Here is a 20306-nt window from a genome sequence, read left to right as displayed (position 1 = left end):
CTATAGTTTCATAACATGAAGCCAAAATAAAGATAAGATGCGCCCATAACTTCTCCACTATTTACAAACTCTGCCACCATTTATTGTAGTATATACTATACATGCGCAGATATTTTTGTAAGGGTGGTTGCGGTTCGATAACCGCAATTTTTACTCAAATCGCAAACCGACCGACTATTTGCGGTTTGGTGATTTTGAAACCGCAAACCGACGGCGTTTTGCGGTTCGATAAACCGCAAAATGCGGTCGGTTACAAATTAGCGGTTTAAAACCGCAAGTTCTCAAGCATTCACAAAAATATAAATTCACAACCTAAATAAATAAATACACAATTTCTCAAGCATATATAAATTCACAATCTACTCAACTTCTCAAGCATTCACAACCTAAGAAAATTAAAGTTACAATTCCAAGCATTCCAATTAAAGTTAAACTTCTCAAGCATTCCAATTCCAAATCATTTAAAGTTACAAACCAAAAGGAAAATGCAAAGCAAATGAATTAAAGTTACAACCAAAAAGAAAAATCCAATTCAAAGTTAATTAAAGTTACAAACTAAAAGGAAAATGCAATGCACCAATGTTACAAACTAAATTTACAAACTCAAATGTTGGTGGTGAGTGGATTTGAAGAACCCCGTTGTATTGTTTGAGCACCAATGTTATCTACAAATAAAACAACATAGTTTAGTACATTTTATTATAAGAAGAAGCATAAATAACATTAACATAAATAAACTAATTACTTACAAGTTGTCATATGTTTCATTTCCTTGTAGAATTCAACATCATCATCCGTGCGGCTATACTTTGCGGTTTGCGGTAACCGCAAGTTTTGAAAATCAAATACAAACCGCAACCGCAAACGCGGTTCGGTTTACCGCGATTGAGGTTTCATTGCGGTAAATTGTCGGTTGGTTTTTGTAATTTTTCGGTTTATCTGTATTTTGGTACTAATAATATAGAGGAGAATGCCCATTTCGGGAGGCCTCCAAAATGTAGGACTGCCGCTGTTAATATTACATGGCTAGTGTGCATATACTATTTACTAGGTACAAATTATGACACGTCTATATAATACATCATGCATGCCTTGTTAAACTTGTGTAATGCTCTTATTGTAATTCTCTAAAAAAAAAAAAAAAAAAAAAGATGAAAAAAGAAGAAGAAGGAGATTGAGCCATGTTTGTAGGAAACTTTAATATTGTTGTTTTTGTTGTATGGCTACTAGGAGGCAACAAAAGTGGTATGTGAATTGGCTATTTCTAGCCTTTCCTTTTGGTAGCTAAGTTAACCACTAAATGGGCAATTAAGCTTGTAATGAATATTTTGTAGAGAGAGTTGATGTCATTGTGAATCAATTGAAAAAAAAATAGAGAAATAAGTCTGTGGACTTCTCTCTCTGAAGCTAGACCTCTGAGTTCCAATTCCAAAATTCTCTCTCTTATCCTTGCATAATCTCTTGAGTGATTTGCTACTAGGATTACCAAAAAATTCCAACATGGTATCAGAGCTTAGTCTGATCAACTAAGCTGGGAGTATTTTTTGTGTTCTTCAATTTGGGATTTCTTTCTTTGAAACCCTCTAACTTTCAAACTCAAAAAATTCTGATGGCAAGTAGCAGCAACAATGATAGGAATTTTCATCTCCGATATTTGATGAGGACCCTATTCACCTCTTATGGGTTGTGAAAATCTGTTGATATTGGGGTTGTTGAACCTAAGGAGGAAGTAGAGCTCACTGTAGCAGAGAGAGCATTGGTGGAAGAAAATCTCACACTACTACAAAAAATGCCAAAGACGACGAGAATTCACCGTCGTGTATTCGGTTTTCAAACCGTCATGAAATCGACTGCCGTCTATTTGGGTTTCAAATTACGACGGCTTTTCATCGTCGTTGTTTATCTGTAAAGACGACGGTTTTTAAAGAAAATCGTCGTTGATTAGAAGTAAAGATCATTAATTATAGGAGGAAAAACGACTGTTTTTAATAAAACCGTCATGTATTGCACGTAAAGATGACCATTTTTTTATGAAAACCGTCGTGGATTTTTTATAAAGACATCATCTTTACATACAATAGACGACCTTTTTCTATAAAAAGCGCCATCTTTACGTACAATAGACGACTTTTTTATAAAAGTGTCATCTTTACGTACAATAGACGACGGTTTTTTATAAAAGCGTCATCTTTACGTACAATAGACGATTTTTTATAAAAAGCGTCATCTTTACGTATAATAGACGACCTTTTTATAAAAAGCGTCATCTTTACGTACAATAGACGACGGTTTTTTTATAAAAGCGTCATCTTTAAGTACAATAGACTACAGTTTTTTATAAAAAGTGTCATCTTTACGTACAATAGACGACGGTTTTAATAAAAACGTCATCTTTACGTACAATAGACGACGGTTTTTATAAAAAGCGTCATCTTTACATACAATAGACGACGGTTTTTATAAAAAGCGTCATCTTTACGTACAATAATGCTTTTTGATTCCCTATGATGCTATACAACGATTTTAACTAGAAAACCAACCATAATGCTTTATCAAAAATAGTTTCTTTCATAAAACTTGAAGATTCAATAGTTATTACATAGTTCACCAATCTTTATTCTACAACAAACATAATTCCTAACAAGACCTACGTACTTCTAATCCAAGCATTCCTCATCCAAACATACAAATGATGCACAACTGAAGTCTCCTCCATCATCCCAGTAAATAAATCAAAATGACAAAGGGAGAAAAAAAGAAGAAGCTAAGATTATAAACATAAAAAATTAGGTGGAAGAGAAATTTTACCATTGGTCCATATTTCTATAGAAAACTTGAAAAATGAGCATAAAAAAGACCATCGAGAGCCTGCAAATTTTCAACAACAAAAAAACATACGACTCACATAGAAAACCTGCAAAAGAAAAAGTTATAAATCTGCAAGCTTCCTTCTCATCTCCTGATAACCAAATCAGAAAATCTAAAAAGAAACCATAAAAAAAAAAAAAAATGTAAACAAATCAGACAAATCAAGAGAGACAAAATTTGAAATTAGGGAGACAAAAAACATACCAAAAATGCAAAGAGACTAATCCAGAATTCACTAGCAAGATATAGAAGGGTATTAAGAGATTAGGTGACTTTCAAATCAAACATTTCAACCAGCTTTGATTCTCAAATACAGAACATCCCTCTACATCTTATGGATTTGCTAAGACCTCAATCTCTCAACTCATTTATTGATATCGATTTTTTGATGATTTTGTAGAGAGTTTCATGAGGGTGTTTTAGAGAGTGCAGGAGGGTTTCAAGGAGGGAGAGATAAGGTTTTCAGAGACGGGGGAAAATCTGAAAATTTGTTGAGCGCGAATTCGCTTAAGTAGACTTTTTTTAGTGTGTTGTAAAAGACGACGCTTATTAATAAGAGATAAGATTTTCAAAGACGGGTGAAAATTTGAAATTTATCGAGCGCGAATTCACTTAAGCGGCCATTTTTAGCGTGTTTTAAAAGACGACGTTTTTTAAAAAATTGTCATCTTTACATATAATAGACGACGTTTTTTTATAAAAGCGTCATCTGTACATATAATAGACGACGGTTTTTATAAAAGCGTCATCTTTACATACAATAGACGACGGTTTTATAAAAAGCGTCATCTTTACATATAATAGACGATTTTTTACCACTACACTCCTCGACCCTATATGAATACAATGACTGAATTTGATCTTCACTTTAAAATATTTACACTAGTGGGTACCACAAAATCTTATGTTATATTTAACGAAAGTATAAATAAACTCTTAATTGTTAGTGATTTTTTTTTATTGCATACGCATTTTAAGAAACTAGTTTCAACGATCCAACCGTCAAAATTGTTTGTTTATACTTTGAGATCATATACGCCAAAAATCGAAAAAATAAACATTCAGAGATCAAGTAACGAGACAAAAAATTTCGACGGTTATAAATGAAAAATCATCATTTAACGGTTATTTTAACTCCGATTTTGATTATTTTTTACCGCTACACTCCTTGACTCTATATGAATACAATGATTGAATTTGATCTTCAATTTAAAATATTTACACTAGTGGATACCACAAAATCTTATGTCATATTTAACGAAAGTATAAATAAACTCTTAATTGTTAGTGAATATATTGTTTTGATGGCATACGCATTATAAGAAACTAGTTTCAATGATCCAACCGTCAAACGTGTTTGTTTATACTTCGAGATCATATACGCCAAAAATCGAAAAAAATAAACATTCAAAGATCAATTAACGGGACAAAAATTTTCGACGGTTATAAATGAAAAAAGCACCATTTAACGGTTATTTTAACTCTGATTTTGATGATTTTTTACCGCTACACTTCTTGACCCTATATGAATACAATGATTGAATTTGATCTTCAATTTAAAATATTTACACTAGTGGATACCGCAAAATCTTATGTTATATTTAACGAAAGTATAAATAAACTCTTAATTGTTAGTGAATATTTTTTTTTGATGGCATACGCATTTTAAAAAACTAGTTTCAACGATCCAACCGTCAAACTTGTTTGTTTATACTTCGAGATCATATACGCCAAAAATCGGAAAAAATAAACATTCAGAGATCAAGTAACAAGACAAAAAATTTCGACGGTTATAAATTAAAAATCATCATTTAACGGTTATTTTAACTCCGATTTTGATGATTTTTTACCGCTACACTCCTTGACCCTATATGAATACAATGATTGCATTTGATATTCAATTTAAAATATTTACACTAGTGGATACCACAAAATCTTATGTTATATTTAACGAAAGTATAAATAAACTCTTAATTGTTAGTGAATATATTGTTTTGATGACATATGCATTCTAAGAAACTAGTTTCAATGATCCAACCATCAAAATTGTTTGTTTATACTTCGAGATCATATACGACAAAAATCGAAAAAAAATAAACATTCAAAGATCAAGTAACGGGACAAAAAATTTCGACGGTTATAAATGAAAAATCATCATTTAACGGTTATTTTAACTCCGATTTTAATGATTTTTTACCGCTACACTCCTTGACTCTATATGAATACAATGATTGAATTTGATCTTCAATTTAAAATATTTACACTAGTGGATACCACAAAATCTTATGTCATATTTAACGAAAGTATAAATAAACTCTTAATTGTTAGTGAATATATTGTTTTGATGGCATACGCATTCTAAGAAACTAGTTTCATTGATCCAACCGTCAAATGTGTTTGTTTATACTTCGAGATCATATACGCCAAAAATCGAAAAAAATAAACATTCAGAGATCAAGTAACGGGATAAAAAATTTAGACGGTTATAAATGAAAAATCATCATTTAACTGTTATTTTAACTCTGATTTTGATGATTTTTTACAGCTACACTCCTTGACCCTATATGAATACAATGACTGAATTTGATCTTCAATTTAAAATATTTATACTAGTGGATACCACAAAATCTTATGTTATATTTAACGAAAGTATAAATAAACTCTTAATTGTTAGACGACGAATTTTTTATAAAAAACGTCATCTTTACGTACAATAGACGACGGTTTTTTATATTATAAAAAGCATCATCTTTACGTAGAATAGACGACGATTTTTTTATATAAAAACGTCATCTTTACATACAATAGACGACGGTTTTTTAAAAAGCGTCATCTTTACATAGAATAGACGACGGTTTTTATAAAAAACGTCATCTTTATATACAATAGATGACGATTTATAAAAAGAGTCATCTTTACATACAATAGACGACGGTTTTTATAAAAAGCGTCATCTTTACATATAATAGACGACGGTTTGTATAAAAATCGTCATCTTTACATATAATGGACGACGGTTTTTATTAAAACAACCACGCCTTTACGAAAAAAATGACACTTGATTTTTAAAAGACGACGCTTGTCATACCTGCCGTCGTTGTTTTTTGGTCAGATTTTAATTCTGAAGAAAGCCTTCTTAATAAGACGATGCTTTTTTATTTGTGCGCGTCGTTATAAAAAAATATTCCACAGTACCTCCGGTTTTTAGTTGTTTAAGTCACTTATCCACGACGGTTTTTTTGTTACCGTCGTCTTTTTAAATACAACGACGGTTTTTTTTTCTACCGTCGTCTTTTTCTGGTCGTCTTTTTCACTTTTTGTAGTAGTGTCAAGAAGTTAAACCAAGTATAACTGTTGGAGAGAATAATTCATCAGAGGTGCAGAAAAAGTAGTATCTATAAAATATCAGACTCTTAGAAGAGATTTTGAATATGCAAGAATGAATGATAATGAATTGTTGAAAGATTACTTTACTATATTCACTGATGTGATAAATCAATTGAGGTCATATGGTGAGGAGTTAAGTGATAGAAGGGAAGGACAAAAGTGGACAAATGTCAGGTTATTTCAAGGGTTAGAAGGAAAGGAAATAGAAGCTTTCCACTTCGAATGAATTATTCTAATTCAGTTGCAATGAAGTGGGATGTAGTTAAACCATCTTGGTTATGGCATAAAAGGCCGAGGCATCTCAATTTCCAAAGTCTGAAAACTCTTCAGCAACATGTTATGTTGATTGGTTTATCCTCAATCCGAGAAGGAAAAGAAGCATATGAAGGTGCACGATAGCACAAAAGGCTATACTGGGTTTTTCCTATTTTTTTGAAAGAAATAGTATAGTCGCATGGTAAAATTCATTAAAAAAAAAAAAGCAAATATACAATGCTCGTATTGAATATGTACTACGTATTTTTCATGTTTAATACCCATATTTTATAGAAAAGTTTCAATAATACACACAAAACTCATGTATTATATACATTATTGAAGACAAATAATATATATTAAAATATTATATTGTGGCCGAACTTTTAAGTTGTAATTTGCCAAAATTTTGCTGAATAAAACACATACCTATTTTATTTGTATAGTGCGGCTATATTGGGTTTTTTCCAATTTTTCATAACAGCAATAGTATAGCCGCACGGCTATACTTGGGGTTTTCCACTTTCGTTGAAAAAGAAATAGTATAGCGGCTATACTGGGTTTTTTTTTCCAATTTTTTTATAGAAGAAATAGTATACCCGAATGGCTAGAGCGGTTTTTTTACAATTTTTAAAAAAGAAATAGTATTTCGCAAGGCTATACTGGTGTTGTCCAATTTTTTATATAATAGAAATAGTAGCGCCGGCCGGCTATACTAGGGTTTTTCCAATTTCTTTTAAAAGAAATAGTATAGCCGTGCGGAGATACTGGATTTTTTTCCAATTTTTTATAAAAGAAATATTATAGCCGGGCGGCTAGACTCGGTTGTTTGACACTTTTTTTTGTAAAAGAAATAGTATTTCGCACGGTTGTACTGCGTGTTTTCCAATTTTTTATAAGAGAAATAGTATAGCCGTTCGGCTATACATGACGGCTATACGTGGTTTTTAGGATTTTTAAAAAAGAAATAGTATAGCCAAACGGCTATACTATGTTTTGTTTCTACAATAGCATTACCGCCGGCTATGATCATATAATTTTAAATTCTTTTAAAAAACCGTACAGCCGGGCGGCTATAACCGTTTTGCCCTTTTGTTAACAAAAGAAATAGTATGGCCGCGAGGCTATACCAAAAAATTCAAAACGAATAGCCGCACGGCTAGACGTGGTTTTTTCCAATTGTTTTGAGAAGGAATAGTAGTAAAATTCACGTTTTTAAAAAAGCAAATGTACAATGCTCGTATTTCCCAACATTTTAAAAAGAAATAGTATAGCCGATCGGCTATACTCAGGTTTTTTCAATTTTATAAAACAAATACTATAGCCGCACGGCGATACCGGGTTTTTAAATTTGTTTATAAGAGAAATAGTACAGCCGACCGGCTATACTAGTTTAAAGAAATAATATTTCTCACGGCTATATTGGGTTTTTTTCAATTTTTTATAACAGGGACTTTAAAAATTAAAAAAAAAAAAAAACTACAAACGAAGGACAGGATGGAAACGACACGTCGCATTATATGCGACAAAAGCAGTAAACTAAAGCTTTTCGTGTAGTTGCAGTCTCGTTCGTTACGTTCGAAGTAGACGTTTTGAGATTTGAAACCTAAACACAAACTCCTCCATCCTAAACTTCTAACACCCAACTGCTTATCTCATTATTCTATTTTATTATTTTATAAATCCTGTATTTAATTTTAATTTGTTTTTATTTTCTCTGCGGCCTTCGTCAAATTGTTCAAACATTCCAAGGTAAATCCTATTTCTTCTACAAATTCTGTAATTTTAGCTTCCAATAATTTCGTTTTGTTTGATCTCTCTGTCACTCTGTTTGGATGCCAAACAGGGCACTAATGGGAATCTATTTGTTATGATTGTAGTATATCGCAAGTTTTAATCTTTTTTCCAATTTTCCGGTCAATCTGATGAAAAAGTTGGAATTTTTCTTTCAGCATTCAAATTATGAATCAGATTATTTCCTGGAAACATGATTCTTATTTGTTCTCTGTTTGTTTTGGTAGAAAATGGTTTCTGGGTTAGTTTTGATTTTCAGTTTTAAGGAACAACCAAGTTTCTGCCCTGTTGCTTGACTGAATTGTATGCATGAAGAAAAAAGAAAAGGGAAACTAAAAATTTCAGGCCTGTGATTTGTCATATTTTGTGGGTAATGATTTTGTTAGCTTGAATGTTAACAATCCTGCTTTTAATCTGCAGATGAAAGTTGGGTCTTCAAATTGTGCTGCTGTTTTGCTGCTGACATTTTTGGTGAGCCTACAAGCAGTATTTGGGATCAGATTTGTGATTGACAGAGAAGAGTGCTTCTCTCATAATGTTCAATATGAAGGAGATACTGTCCACATCTCTTTTGTTGTAATTAAGGTGGATGCATCTTGGCATTATACTCAAGATGGTGTTGACCTCGTGGTAAGCTTGACATTTGTTCCCTGATTTGGGTTTGATAATTTCTCATATATGGTTTTAGCCATGCCATGATCTCTTTCATTTACTGCTGATTGAATAAGACAGCTCATAACGTATGTAGCTAAACTGGAAACCATGTGTTTGCGTAAGCAAAAGCGTAAATGGATCATAATGGTTGAAGATCTTGCATTATTCCATGCCTATATTGTTAAGCATAATATTGAGAGGCATGTTAACTTTTTTTTTTTTTTGGGGGAAAGAGAGGCATTTTAACTGAAAACCCACCTGCGATCGTACAATGTCATTGGAATTTTCAGGTGAAGGGACCTTCTGGTGAGCAGATTCACGATTTTCGTGACAAGACAAGTGAGAAGTTTGATTTTGTCACTCGTCACAAAGGAGTCCATCAGTTCTGTTTCACCAACAAGTCGCCTTATCATGAAACCATAGACTTCGATATACACGTTAGCCATTTTACATACTATGATCAACATGCAAAAGATGGTGAGCGGTTGCTTTGTGCATCTTTTGAAATCTTTAGATATTCTTTCAACTGTTGAGCTCTTTGTGAAATAAGGAGACGGACTGATGATATTTTTGTTTGCATATATGCAGAGCATTTTAACCCATTGTTAGAGCAGGTATCAAAGTTAGAGGAAGCTCTTTACAACATTCAGTTTGAGCAGCATTGGCTCGAGGCTCAGACCGAACGCCAGGCAATAGGTATCTGCTAAACTCTGGTTACCAAATATAGAGGAAGCTTTTACACTTAAGTTGAACTAGTATTGATTCCGTAGTGTGCATAGACAAATATGTTTCTCTACAAACATGTGAAACATAATTTTAATTTGATCTCTTTGTTACGTAAATTGCCCTGGCAATCGTTGATGCAGTAAACGAAGCAATGAGTCGGAGGGCAATCCACAAGGCCTTCTTTGAATCAGCAGCACTTGTTGGTGCCAGCGCTCTCCAAGTTTACCTTCTTCGCCGCCTCTTTGAACGAAAGCTTGGGGTGACCAGAGTCTGAACTTGTCTTAGCCAGAGATATTACCAATAGAAGAGCTTTACACTTAACTGTTATTCCCCCATGCTTCTGTTTTTTTATTTCTATTTTATCCCGCAGGAATAAATCATGTATAGAAACCATCACTTTGGAAGCTCTAAGCCATCTCCTTGTTTCTTGTGGAATCCCTTCGAGTCTCAAAATTCTCTTCTTTTTTGGGGGCTGGGGGGAAATTCTTTGAATACAAATAACCCGAAAGTGTGTTCATTTTTTCATAGAAAGAAGAAAAGGAAATTTTGTTCATTTGGGCACTGAATGTTCATGTGTGCAAAAGCTAGCATAAGCTTTCTGATTTCAGCCATATAATCACAGGCTACTTGTGCAGTTCCACAGTTGAAATAAAATTCACACGAGAATTCTAAATGGTTTTTACAAATAATATTATAATGAAAATTCAAATTAAAAATTAACGGATTTAACAAAACTAAGACCATTCCATCCAAAATCGTTAGAAGACCTAATCCATACTAAAAATGAACAGTTTGGGGACTTGAATTTCAGTTGACATATGAACAGCTTGTTCATATGAACTTCTGACCCCAGAAAAAGAGTAGAGATGTATAATGAGTAAAAGTGAGATGTTATATGTATTTGTATTCAAAAGTAAATTTTAGGGGTACGATTCCATTTTCTCTTATTGGTACCAGAGATCCATAACATGGAATATACATACAAAATAATTTAACAATCCGCAGAGAGGACCCCTAGAAGAAAAGAAGAAAAAGTTCCTGAAATTTCAAAACAAAATATTTTCACACAAGACGGGTTTGATAATACAACGAAGGAAGAAAAGAAGAAAAAATGTCATAAGCAAAGCTCTAAAGCGTGTAGCAAAAGATAAGACAGAAACAGATTGGCATTCTAAATACCAATCACAACAACATCAGACAATATAGATACAATAAGTATATTTGTCTTCTTTACTCCTCCCATCACAGTTTTTTTCTTTTTTTTAAGCCACAATAAATTCCATCCATCATTGCTATACAGCTCCCTATCTTTGGAAAAATATGGTAGAGCCAGTTACAGAACACCGTGCTCTTCTATTGAAGCACTTCCATGGAGACAACCATGTCAAGATTCGGCTGGTGGTTGATGAATGCAGCAAAACCATTTTTTCTGCACACCGTGAAATCATCCACAAGGAGAAAGAAAGTCAAGCAAACTAAAACAACTTTCGGCAGCAGAAATAATTCGAAGTACAAAAACAAATGCACAAAGACATAAACATAGTAAGAATGAAAGGGCCGCATAATGATCAACTGACCACAAGATGAGTAAATACTAAAGTCCAGGGCCACTAGTTCTTTCCAAACAACTGTGACTATTAGGCAACATCTATCTTAAACAAGGCAGTTCCAATTCCACTCCCGTGGAGCAATCAAATAATGCAGATAAATAGCCAAATCATCTTCCTTTCTTTTCTTTTTCAAAATCTTGCCACTAAATATTATATTAGTCCTTTTCCTCTCTTCCTAACTACAATTCTGTACAAGAAGTCGGTTGTATTGATCTTTATTAACTTGTAGGCTGAGTGTGATCAATAAGGCAGTGTTACATTGGTATGCAGTCTACTTTTTTGGTGAGAAAGGTATGCTATCTATTCAAGTTGTGTATTGTACTACTGTTACTTGAAAATCAAAAGCTTGTAACCACGCAAACCACCATCAACTGGAAAAAGAATGAATTCTTATTGGCTGTCCCAATTATATATCAAATCATTAGAGAAAGAAATGAGACAACTGTTCTGAGAAAGCATCTTACAGATGGAGGCCTGCCGGGCTCAACTCCATGCCTAATATTAGGATCGGCCTTTCCTGGTGACTCAGGTTTTCCACCTGTCTTCTTCTCATCCCTAGCCTTGTTGAAGATCACAGTAAACCCCTCAGCTGAAGCAGGATCATTGACATCCCATTCACCAAATTTAGGGAGTGGCCTACCCTTTTCCTGTTAGCAATCAGAAAAATATTATCACTATTATTCAGCCGAGTAATGCAAATGGCAGGCAAGTATAAGTGGCAGGCAAGTATAAGTTTACACGGCTAATGATTGAAAGGAAATAAAATCTTCTCTACAAAAATATATATATAATAAATAACAACAGGACAAACCAGCACTATTTTACATCCTGAACTCATCCGGTTGTCATCTATCACACACCCCACACAAGAATAAAATTGCAATAACCACAGAGGACAGAACGCCAGAAAACCAATGTCAGGCTACCCTTAGATTTCTAGACTACAAATGACCACTCAACAGGATCAAATACTTAGCCTTCACATGCCAAAGACCAACTCAATCTAACATTTCCAACCTGACCTCAACCTGAGTAAATGCTAAATGGATCCAGTTTCCAAAAACACTTCAGTAAGGATCTTGTAAGAGAATAAGCACTACTTTATCCTGGTCGTTGGTAGTAAAATTATGGAACACTGAGTTTAAAACCTGGCTACTACTATCCCCCTAAATCCTGCTCAGTGCTGCATCTTTAGGATAATCCTAGAAAACCAGAAAATGAGATGTTTTGTCTCCTGATCAAATGATAGGAGCAGCTCCAAGATTATAGGAACCGCTCCAATGGCATTTCACTGAACTCAACATTATAAGGGAAAAACAGAAGAATACACAGACAAGAAATGGCTAGCGTTCAGAAAGCGTTTAACACATATAAAAGGAAATGGAGCTAATATCCTATCAAAATCAGACAGAAGAGGAAGACGCTCAGAAAAGCCTACTGATTTTGAATTAGGACATCAAGCAATTTAGAAACATAACTCAAGTCATATTCAGGAAGCACTCATCACAGCTGTTCAACCCACCAGATTCATATTATTAAAATAAAAACTATAAAGATACATGAATTGAATGAAAAGAAAAAAAAATACACATAAAAAGAACTCTAACCTTCTCCCAGGACAATAAAACCCGGATAGAAGAAAACTTTTTTAGTTCTTACAGAAATCCTTGTTTTGGACAAGGCAATTACAACAAAACCCCTCTTCATCCAACTATTCTACACATTCAGAATCAGCAAAACACACACACACACACACACACACACACACACAGAGAACCACATATACGTGAGCGTGGAATACTTAGGAAAGATCAAATGCCCTTAATATACTAAGCAAAATCACCATGAATTAGGTAGAAGTTTGTATAAGATTATATGCCCCACTCAAAAAATGAATGACAACAAATAATAACAATACCTACACTAAATACAAATGCAGACTCTCGAAATATTCTAACTTGATAATTTTGTAAGAAAGATAAGGGAAAATTTGTCATTTTCACCATTCCTAGTCTGGTCGTTTCATTTTCACCATTCCTATTGAAACCAAACTAAAAGAAAACTGGAAAGTTAAAATCTGCTCCTCTGGAAATCCAAAATTGCATCATGTAACTGCGGAAACTCGAAAATCATAAAACAAAAGAAGAAAACATAAATTTTGCTCAAAATTAATGCAAAATAAATACTAGAATAGATTGATCTGAGTCAATTACAGTTGAATTAATACAGATTAACCAAGAAATCTATGAAATACAGCTAAAGCCAATAAAAAAGGGGAGCAAATCCAGCAAATTAAGCATCACAAAGATTAAAAATAAACAATAAAAAAGCATACAAATATTAAGAATTTATATTCAGATTGAAGAAAGAGACGAAGGCGATACGTACCGACATGAATTCGATCAAAAGGAAAACTTTTTTTTTTCCGGGAAAAGAAATGACTCGGAAAGCAAAGCGAGAGAGAGAGAGAGAGAGAGAGAGAGAGAGAGAGAGAGAGAGAATGAGAGAGAGGTTGGGCCAAAAATGGGCCTATAATTGCAATGTGAAATCTGGGAATATGAGGCTTTAACGGTTCGCTTTTTTCTTGAATAAACGGCGTTATGTTGTGAAAAAGGAAAGGAAAGATTGTTCGGTCGCCGTTTGGTCAACGTTAGCGCTGACATGGTTTGTGCGTTTAAAATGAAATTGAAAGGAAGGCAAATTAAAAATAAATATTAAAAAAAAGTAATAACGGAACGGGGTGGTGAGCTGGCAGACGGAGTGAGGAAGTAGGAGTAACTGTTGGGTTGCACGGAGGCAAAAACAGCACATTGACTTGCTGGCATTCGTAGCGTTTAAATTTCAAACAGTTTGGCGTCTCCATGTCTTCTCACTCTCCTCCTCTATATTAATCAAATTAATTAATCAATTAATGTAGATACCAACTTTTTTCTTTCTATTAATGGAAAAAAAAAATCTATAATTTTTTTCCAAATAGATAATTAGCACATTATACATGTATATATTTCTATTTTTTTAGTACATTTCTCATTATATAAAATTAGTCTCTCTGCATGCGTTTTCGTGCCTGCGAGAGGCTTTTTTTTAAAAAATTTAAATTTATTTTAGAATTAAAAAAGATAGTGAGTAGTTGTGTTTCATAAAAATAGAATCCATTATCTGATTTTTATTTTAATTTGATTTTTTTAAATATGAAAAAGTGTGAATTTATCATATTATCCTAATTTAATTAATAATTTCAGGTCTTAATGTTTGCATTAAACAAGGATATTTTCTGGTATTTTGAATGTTTCACTATTCTCTGCATTTTGCTTTATATATACTAGCCCTTTGGCACATGCTCAAGCATGTGTCAATTGATTTTCTTTTTTATTTTTTATTTTCTTTTTAGAATTAAGAATAGATAATATGAGTAGTTATGTTCCATAAAAGTAGGACATATTATCTGATTTTGTTTTTATTTTTATTTTTTTAATATAAAAAAGTGAATTTACCATATTATCCTCATTTAATTAATAATTTCAATTCTTAATATTTGAATTAACCAAGGACATTTTTTGGTATTTTGAATGTTTCATATGTACTATACTCATCCTGTGTTTTAATGAGTATGGTTCATAGCTAATTTATGTTCATAAGGTAAATCTTATTTATTCGAATTCTACAAGCAAATTTCAAACGGTTTTTCTTGATTCCCTTTTTTTTTTTCCCTTGTGCCCATCAAAACTCTGCAACTTGTAAGTTATAGGCTTTGAACATATAAAGAAGACAAGATGAGACAATGTGAACATATACAAATCAATATGAACATTATTAATTATACAAAGTCAACAATAGCAATTCATCCATGTAAATTTTGCTAGATTCTGTCTGCCATGCCCATAACATAGGCATTATATTTTGCAAAAGAGAACCCTAAAATACATGGCAGCACATCAACATATTCCCTTGCAGTCCCTGTGCCTCCAGCATCAGCTGCAAAATGAAGATGTAGATTTGAGACACCCGCTTCATTTGGTTCCCTCAATGGCCAACTTCTTTCTCTATCAAAGAGCTGTTTCCTCCACCTTTATTGGCATGTGACGTGTCTAACCAAAATTTGGCTAGTCATAGCCCCTGGGATAGATTATAATTCATTATTCACTGCAGAAAGAAAAATGGAGAACTTAGATTTGATACAAACAAGAAGATTTTGGGGATGGTGAAAAGCTTTGCATAAACGTATTTTTGGGCAAAAAAAAACTGACTGATTAGGTAATGAATGGCACTGATTACTGATCCTAACCTTCCAAGCAGTGAGCCAAATGACACTGCTCTCTCAAACATCCTGATTCCTCAACTACAATAAACTTGCTCAAGAATCATGTTTATAGGAGGGAAGTATCATGTGCAAGAGTCTGCTCTTAAACCCTTATCCATTGCACAGAAGCCAAGAGCCCGTCTCTTTGATAGGTGGAGTGCAACAATGAAATAATCAGACATGGCGATAAAAGAAAGAACCACCTAAAAGAAATAATAGTATATTAACTATCAGCAAACCTTATGCATTATATGAGAGCATCTTTAGCATTCCAGCACTTGTTTCCAGAGAGAAGCCTATGTTACCTAAATAGAATGTAAAGAGAATATCAGTGTTAAAAGGGTAAATACCCGTAGCCCTTGATCATAAAAGAAAACAGGGGCCTGTAAATGCATTAAGTAAAAGTTGGAACTCACCTAGCATGGGGCATGATTCATTTTGCCACAACAAATATCATATCACGAAACATGACATCCAAGCATGAGGTAGACTGCATTTCACCTAAAGTAGCAGAAAATAAATTACTAATAAATACAAGCAGATATATGTTGTTAAAGAAAGTAGAAGATAAGGAAAGGTATTGGAGAATGCAGCTTACTGTAAACTATAGCAGAAGGTCATGTTGTATTATAACTTCAGTAAGCGATGAGAGCCATCGCAGTCTCATCTCTCAACGGACCTCAAGTAGAAAGGTTTATATCAAAACTTCGTTAAGTAAAGAGAACCAATCACAATCCCATCTCCCATCAGACCTCCAGTAGAAAAGTTTATATCATAACTCGGTTAAGTAATGAAAGCCCATTGCGGCCGCATATCCCAATCCAAGTACGGCTTTACTAACTCTCTTTAGTATTAGTTCCTTTTATGCGCCTCAAAGAATTTAGTCTTCCCATTGCATTCATCAACCTCTCATGTAGCATTTGGGCGCTTCCATCCAAATTTCCAGATATCAGTCCCCTTTCAGATAAATCTCCCAAAAGTTGTTCAGCTTTAATAAGATTATTATGAGAGGAAACAGCACCAATGAGCAAAGTATAAGTTGTCGTGTTGGGCATGAGACCTCTTTGTTTCATCTCCTCATAAAGCTCAAATGCAACCACAACATCACCATTGGCACAAAGGCCTGAAATGAGAACATTAAACACAGGGACATCAAGCTTCACACCACAACATTCCATTGTGCCCCTCAATTTTAGAGCCACTGCAAGGTTGGCTTGTTTGCAGAACATGTGCATCAAAGTAGTAAAAGTAGCAGTTGTTGGAATGAGTTTCATTCGAAGCATTCGATCAAGAACCAGCATTGCTTCTTCAATCTTCCCGCATTTCGCAAGCCCTCTAACCATAGCACTCTCAGCAATGTCACTGGTAGTAACACCAAGAGCCTCCATATGATCTTTTAGTTTGAATGCTCCTTGTATATCTCCCACTCTACACATACCATTAATTAAGGTGAAATAATGTGTATCCTTGGGAGTTAAACCTTTTTCCAACATTTCATAAAGAAGGGCACGGGATGCTTGGAAATCTTGGCTTCTGAATAGTCCATTCAAGATAGCACCGTGGGTGTCTATATTAGCAGAAACTCCTAACAGATTCAGGACACTAACTAGCTCAAAGGCCTTCACCATCTTACCAGTCTCAGAATACTTGCTAACAAGCATGTTAACTGTTAGATGATCAGCTATAGCACCTTCCATTATCATCTTATTCAACATTTTGCGGCCAACATCCAACATACTGGACTCGCATAATCCAAGAATGAGAGAGTGCCATGTCAATTTGTCGGGAAATAATCTGGCCCGGATCATGTTATTGTATAACATAGAGCATTTCACGAGGTCCCGGTTCTTCGAGTATCCATGCAAGAGAATATTATATGTAGCCAAATCAGGGCACAATCTGCTGCTCCCCATAGTTGAAAACAGTTCATTTGCCTTCATTAGTTTTCCCATTCTCGAGTATCCATCTATCATGACATTACAAGCAATAGTATCCAAGTATAGACCTTTGTTCTCCATCTCTTCAAAGAGATACAAAGCAGCCTTAGACTGGCCGGTCTTGAAAAGGCCATCGACTAGACAGGTATACATTATTGCACTTTGTGAGCAAGTCACTTTTCCCATGAGTTTCCCAAACAACAGGATGGCGGCAACCATTTTTCCCTTCCTGCATAACCCAGCAAGAAGGCCACCATACGTATAATCATCAGGCAGAACATTATTCTCAACCATCTCATCAAGAAGGGAAACAGCCTCTTGCAGATTTCCAGATTTACATGTCTCATAAATTATTGTATTGTAGATAACAGTATCAACAACAGATGGAATGCCGTGGAGTTTCCCCAAAAATTTCCTTGCTTCCCCCAAATTTCCACCCTTGCATAGCCCTTTCAGTATACTTCCATATGTGAATGGAGTTGGATGATGACCTGACTTAATCATTTCATCAAACATAGAAAATGCTTTTAACCCATTTCCCATGTTTCCATGGCCATTTATTATACAATCATAAGTAATGGAATCGGGATCAAGACCCATACTGCCCATATGACGCATGAAATCTTCTGCCACTTCTAGTTTTCCAGCTTCACAAAGCAAAGCAACCAATATGTTACATGTGAAACGGTCAGCACCATGGCCATTGTGATTCATAACAGCATAAATCTTTAACGCTTCAACTATGTTGCCCATCTTGCAAGAGTTGTAGATTAAAGTAGAACATATTATTCTATTCAGTGCAAGGCCAGCTTTATAAATCTTACATATTATCTCCCTCGCATGTTTCATCTTCCCAGCTCTGCAAAGTCCATTTACGAGCACCGAAAATGCTATAATATCAGGATCCACACCATCATGGACCATCATATTAAACAACTGCATAGCTTCATCAAGCAACCCATTTTTGCATAACCCATCCATGATCGCTGTATATATAGTACAACTAATAACAATCCCATTCATCCGCACTCTCTCAAAAAGACTTCTTGCTAAATCAAACTTGGCATGCTTACACAGCCCATTCAAAAGAGCCCCATAGCTGACTTCATTAGGTCTTAGTCCCATAGCTTCCATCATGTCCAAAAGTCTGAAAGCTTCTTCAAGCTTACCATTTTGGCAGAGTCCACCAATCAAAGAATTGAAAGTAACAAAATTCGGTGAAAGATTAAAAGTAGACATCTCATCAAAAACTCGGGTAGCAACGCCAAGTTTCCCCTCCTTCACAAACCCATTAATAAGAATATTGTAGGTAACCTCATTGGGAGATAACTTCTTCCTTCTCATTTTCTTCAACAGTACATAACCTTTTGCACTCCTATTGTTTCTACATAAATCACCAATTAGCATGTTATATGTACATACATCTGCTTCTATACCCTTAGAACCCATGTGATCAATAAGCTCAAAGGCTGTTTTATACCTCCCCTTCTTGCAGTACCAATTGAGCAAAGTATTATAACTAACTATATTTGGAACATAGCCACTCTTTTCCATCTTTCTCAGAAGATAACTAGCTTTCTTAAGCTTCCCTTCAACACATAAAAGACTAATCAATATATTAAACGTAGCAACATCGGGGCAAATCTTATTAGCAAGCATTTCTTTGAAAAAAGACCATACTGACGCAGCTTTCTGGTCCTTTGCCAACCAAGCTAGGATCATATTACAAGTACAAGTGGACGGCCTAAATCCCCGAAAACCCATTAAATACGAAGTCTCTACAGCATAATCAACCATTCCTTCCCTTAAATAAATTCTAATTAGAAGGTCAAAGACTGAAGGGTTTGAATTGCAAAGAGAGTAAGTATCCATCAGAGCACCAAAAACAGGTTTTGGGGCAATACCCATTTGCAACAAATGCCCCAAAATTGATTTGGCAGAGTCATACATTCTAGCTCGAACAAGTATATGGGTTGTAACAGAAAGTATGTGAGTGAGGTGGTTGAGTTCCAAACCAGGTTGTTTAATGACCCAATTGAGAAATTTCAAAGCCAGCCTTCCATGTACTGGTCTAAGAGAAGCTAACCTATAATCCATGTGGTTCAGAGACTCCCAACGGTCTATGGTGAGAATTGCATATATGCTCTTCTCCATTTCTGTGCCTGTAGTTCCCAAATGTTAACAGTTTAGCCTAAAAGAAAAGCACTGTGCCCATAAAATAAAAACTTTAATCTCAAAACAAACACACTCAACGAGAAGCGTAGAGAAAGTGACATACCAGAGGTTTGTGTGCCTTTTTTGTGAGCTATGTTTCTGGCATCATCATCTCCAAGATTTGTTTTGATGTCTTGGAAGAAAGCATGAAAAGCTCTGAACTTTGAAATTCGGTGGGAAATTAGAGAGAATTGTTTAGCTCTAGTCGTTGAGGAGGACAACATTGAGTTTGAGTGCTATGCTTCTTTCTCATGAGTCATCACCGCCTTCTTTGTCACACTGGAGGAAACAATAAAGAGCGCGTATCTTTGAGCGCTGGTGAACACGACAAACACACAAACCGTTGGATAACATCCACCGGCTGAAATATTTAACACACGAATATGGCTTATACATAAAATAAAATAAAGTATTATACATAAATAAAATAAAATAAAAAACTTTTAATAAAAAAAATATAACTATTTTTTTAATTATAAAAAGAGTTAGGGGCCAAGAAGAGAAATTGTTGATTCTTTTGGTACCTCTCCACTTTCCCCATTAAGAAAATTTGAGGTTATT

At 34.5% G+C, this 20306-nt stretch overlaps 3 protein-coding genes across 5 annotated transcripts; 1 reads left to right on the top strand and 2 right to left on the bottom strand.

The window, feature by feature from the left end:
• Positions 1-8066: 8066 nt before the first annotated feature.
• On the top strand, positions 8067-10119 carry LOC103319869 (transmembrane emp24 domain-containing protein p24beta2-like). The gene is made up of 5 exons (XM_008221465.2): positions 8067-8262; positions 8725-8934; positions 9249-9435; positions 9547-9654; positions 9825-10119. The coding sequence occupies exons 2-5, from the start codon at positions 8725-8727 to the stop codon at positions 9956-9958; spliced, it is 639 nt and encodes a 212-aa protein (XP_008219687.1). The 5' UTR covers positions 8067-8262; the 3' UTR covers positions 9959-10119.
• Positions 10120-11035: 916 nt separating this feature from the next.
• Positions 11036-13813, bottom strand: NOI (RPM1-interacting protein 4 (RIN4) family protein). Its single transcript, XM_008221476.2, has 3 exons — positions 13683-13813; positions 11759-11941; positions 11036-11113 (listed from the first exon to the last, which is right to left on the bottom strand). The coding sequence occupies exons 1-3, from the start codon at positions 13686-13688 to the stop codon at positions 11069-11071; spliced, it is 234 nt and encodes a 77-aa protein (XP_008219698.1). The 5' UTR covers positions 13689-13813; the 3' UTR covers positions 11036-11068.
• A 1255-nt stretch (positions 13814-15068) lies between these two features.
• Positions 15069-20232, bottom strand: LOC103319890 (PPR superfamily protein). 3 transcript variants are annotated; one of them, XM_008221485.3, is made up of 6 exons: positions 19810-20232; positions 16193-19693; positions 16011-16095; positions 15834-15899; positions 15580-15737; positions 15069-15437 (listed from the first exon to the last, which is right to left on the bottom strand). In XM_008221485.3, the coding sequence occupies exons 1-2, from the start codon at positions 19967-19969 to the stop codon at positions 16431-16433; spliced, it is 3423 nt and encodes a 1140-aa protein (XP_008219707.3). In that variant the 5' UTR covers positions 19970-20232; the 3' UTR covers positions 15069-15437; positions 15580-15737; positions 15834-15899; positions 16011-16095; positions 16193-16430. The 3 variants fall into 3 exon arrangements, with proteins under 3 accessions (XP_008219707.3, XP_088899987.1, XP_088899986.1); XM_089043861.1 differs by lacking the exon at positions 15580-15737; XM_089043860.1 differs by lacking the exon at positions 15834-15899 and having other exon boundaries at positions 15580-15797.
• Between the last annotated feature and the right edge of the window lie 74 nt (positions 20233-20306).

The sequence above is a fragment of the Prunus mume genome, linkage group LG1 (genome assembly GCF_029339155.1).
Source record: "Prunus mume cultivar Tortuosa linkage group LG1, ASM2933915v1, whole genome shotgun sequence".
In the NCBI taxonomy this organism is placed as follows: Eukaryota; Viridiplantae; Streptophyta; class Magnoliopsida; order Rosales; family Rosaceae; genus Prunus; species Prunus mume.
Note: the sequence above shows the minus strand (reverse complement) of the source record. Positions and strands in the feature narration are given on the sequence as shown.

Excerpts from the sequence above, each read along its gene's own strand:
- LOC103319890 (XM_008221485.3), bottom strand. The coding sequence starts at position 19,969 with ATGTTGTCCTCCTCAACGACTAGAGCTAAACAATTCTCTCTAATTTCC. Across the intron at positions 19,694-19,809 it reads AAAAGGCACACAAACCTCTG|GCACAGAAATGGAGAAGAGC; the intron begins GTATGTCACTTT and ends TGGGAACTACAG.
- NOI (XM_008221476.2), bottom strand. Across the intron at positions 11,114-11,758 it reads AGCCCGGCAGGCCTCCATCT|AAAAAATGGTTTTGCTGCAT; the intron begins GTAAGATGCTTT and ends CACGGTGTGCAG.
- LOC103319869 (XM_008221465.2), top strand. The coding sequence starts at position 8,725 with ATGAAAGTTGGGTCTTCAAATTGTGCTGCTGTTTTGCTGCTGACATTT. Across the intron at positions 9,436-9,546 it reads TGATCAACATGCAAAAGATG|AGCATTTTAACCCATTGTTA; the intron begins GTGAGCGGTTGC and ends GCATATATGCAG. Across the intron at positions 9,655-9,824 it reads GACCGAACGCCAGGCAATAG|TAAACGAAGCAATGAGTCGG; the intron begins GTATCTGCTAAA and ends TCGTTGATGCAG.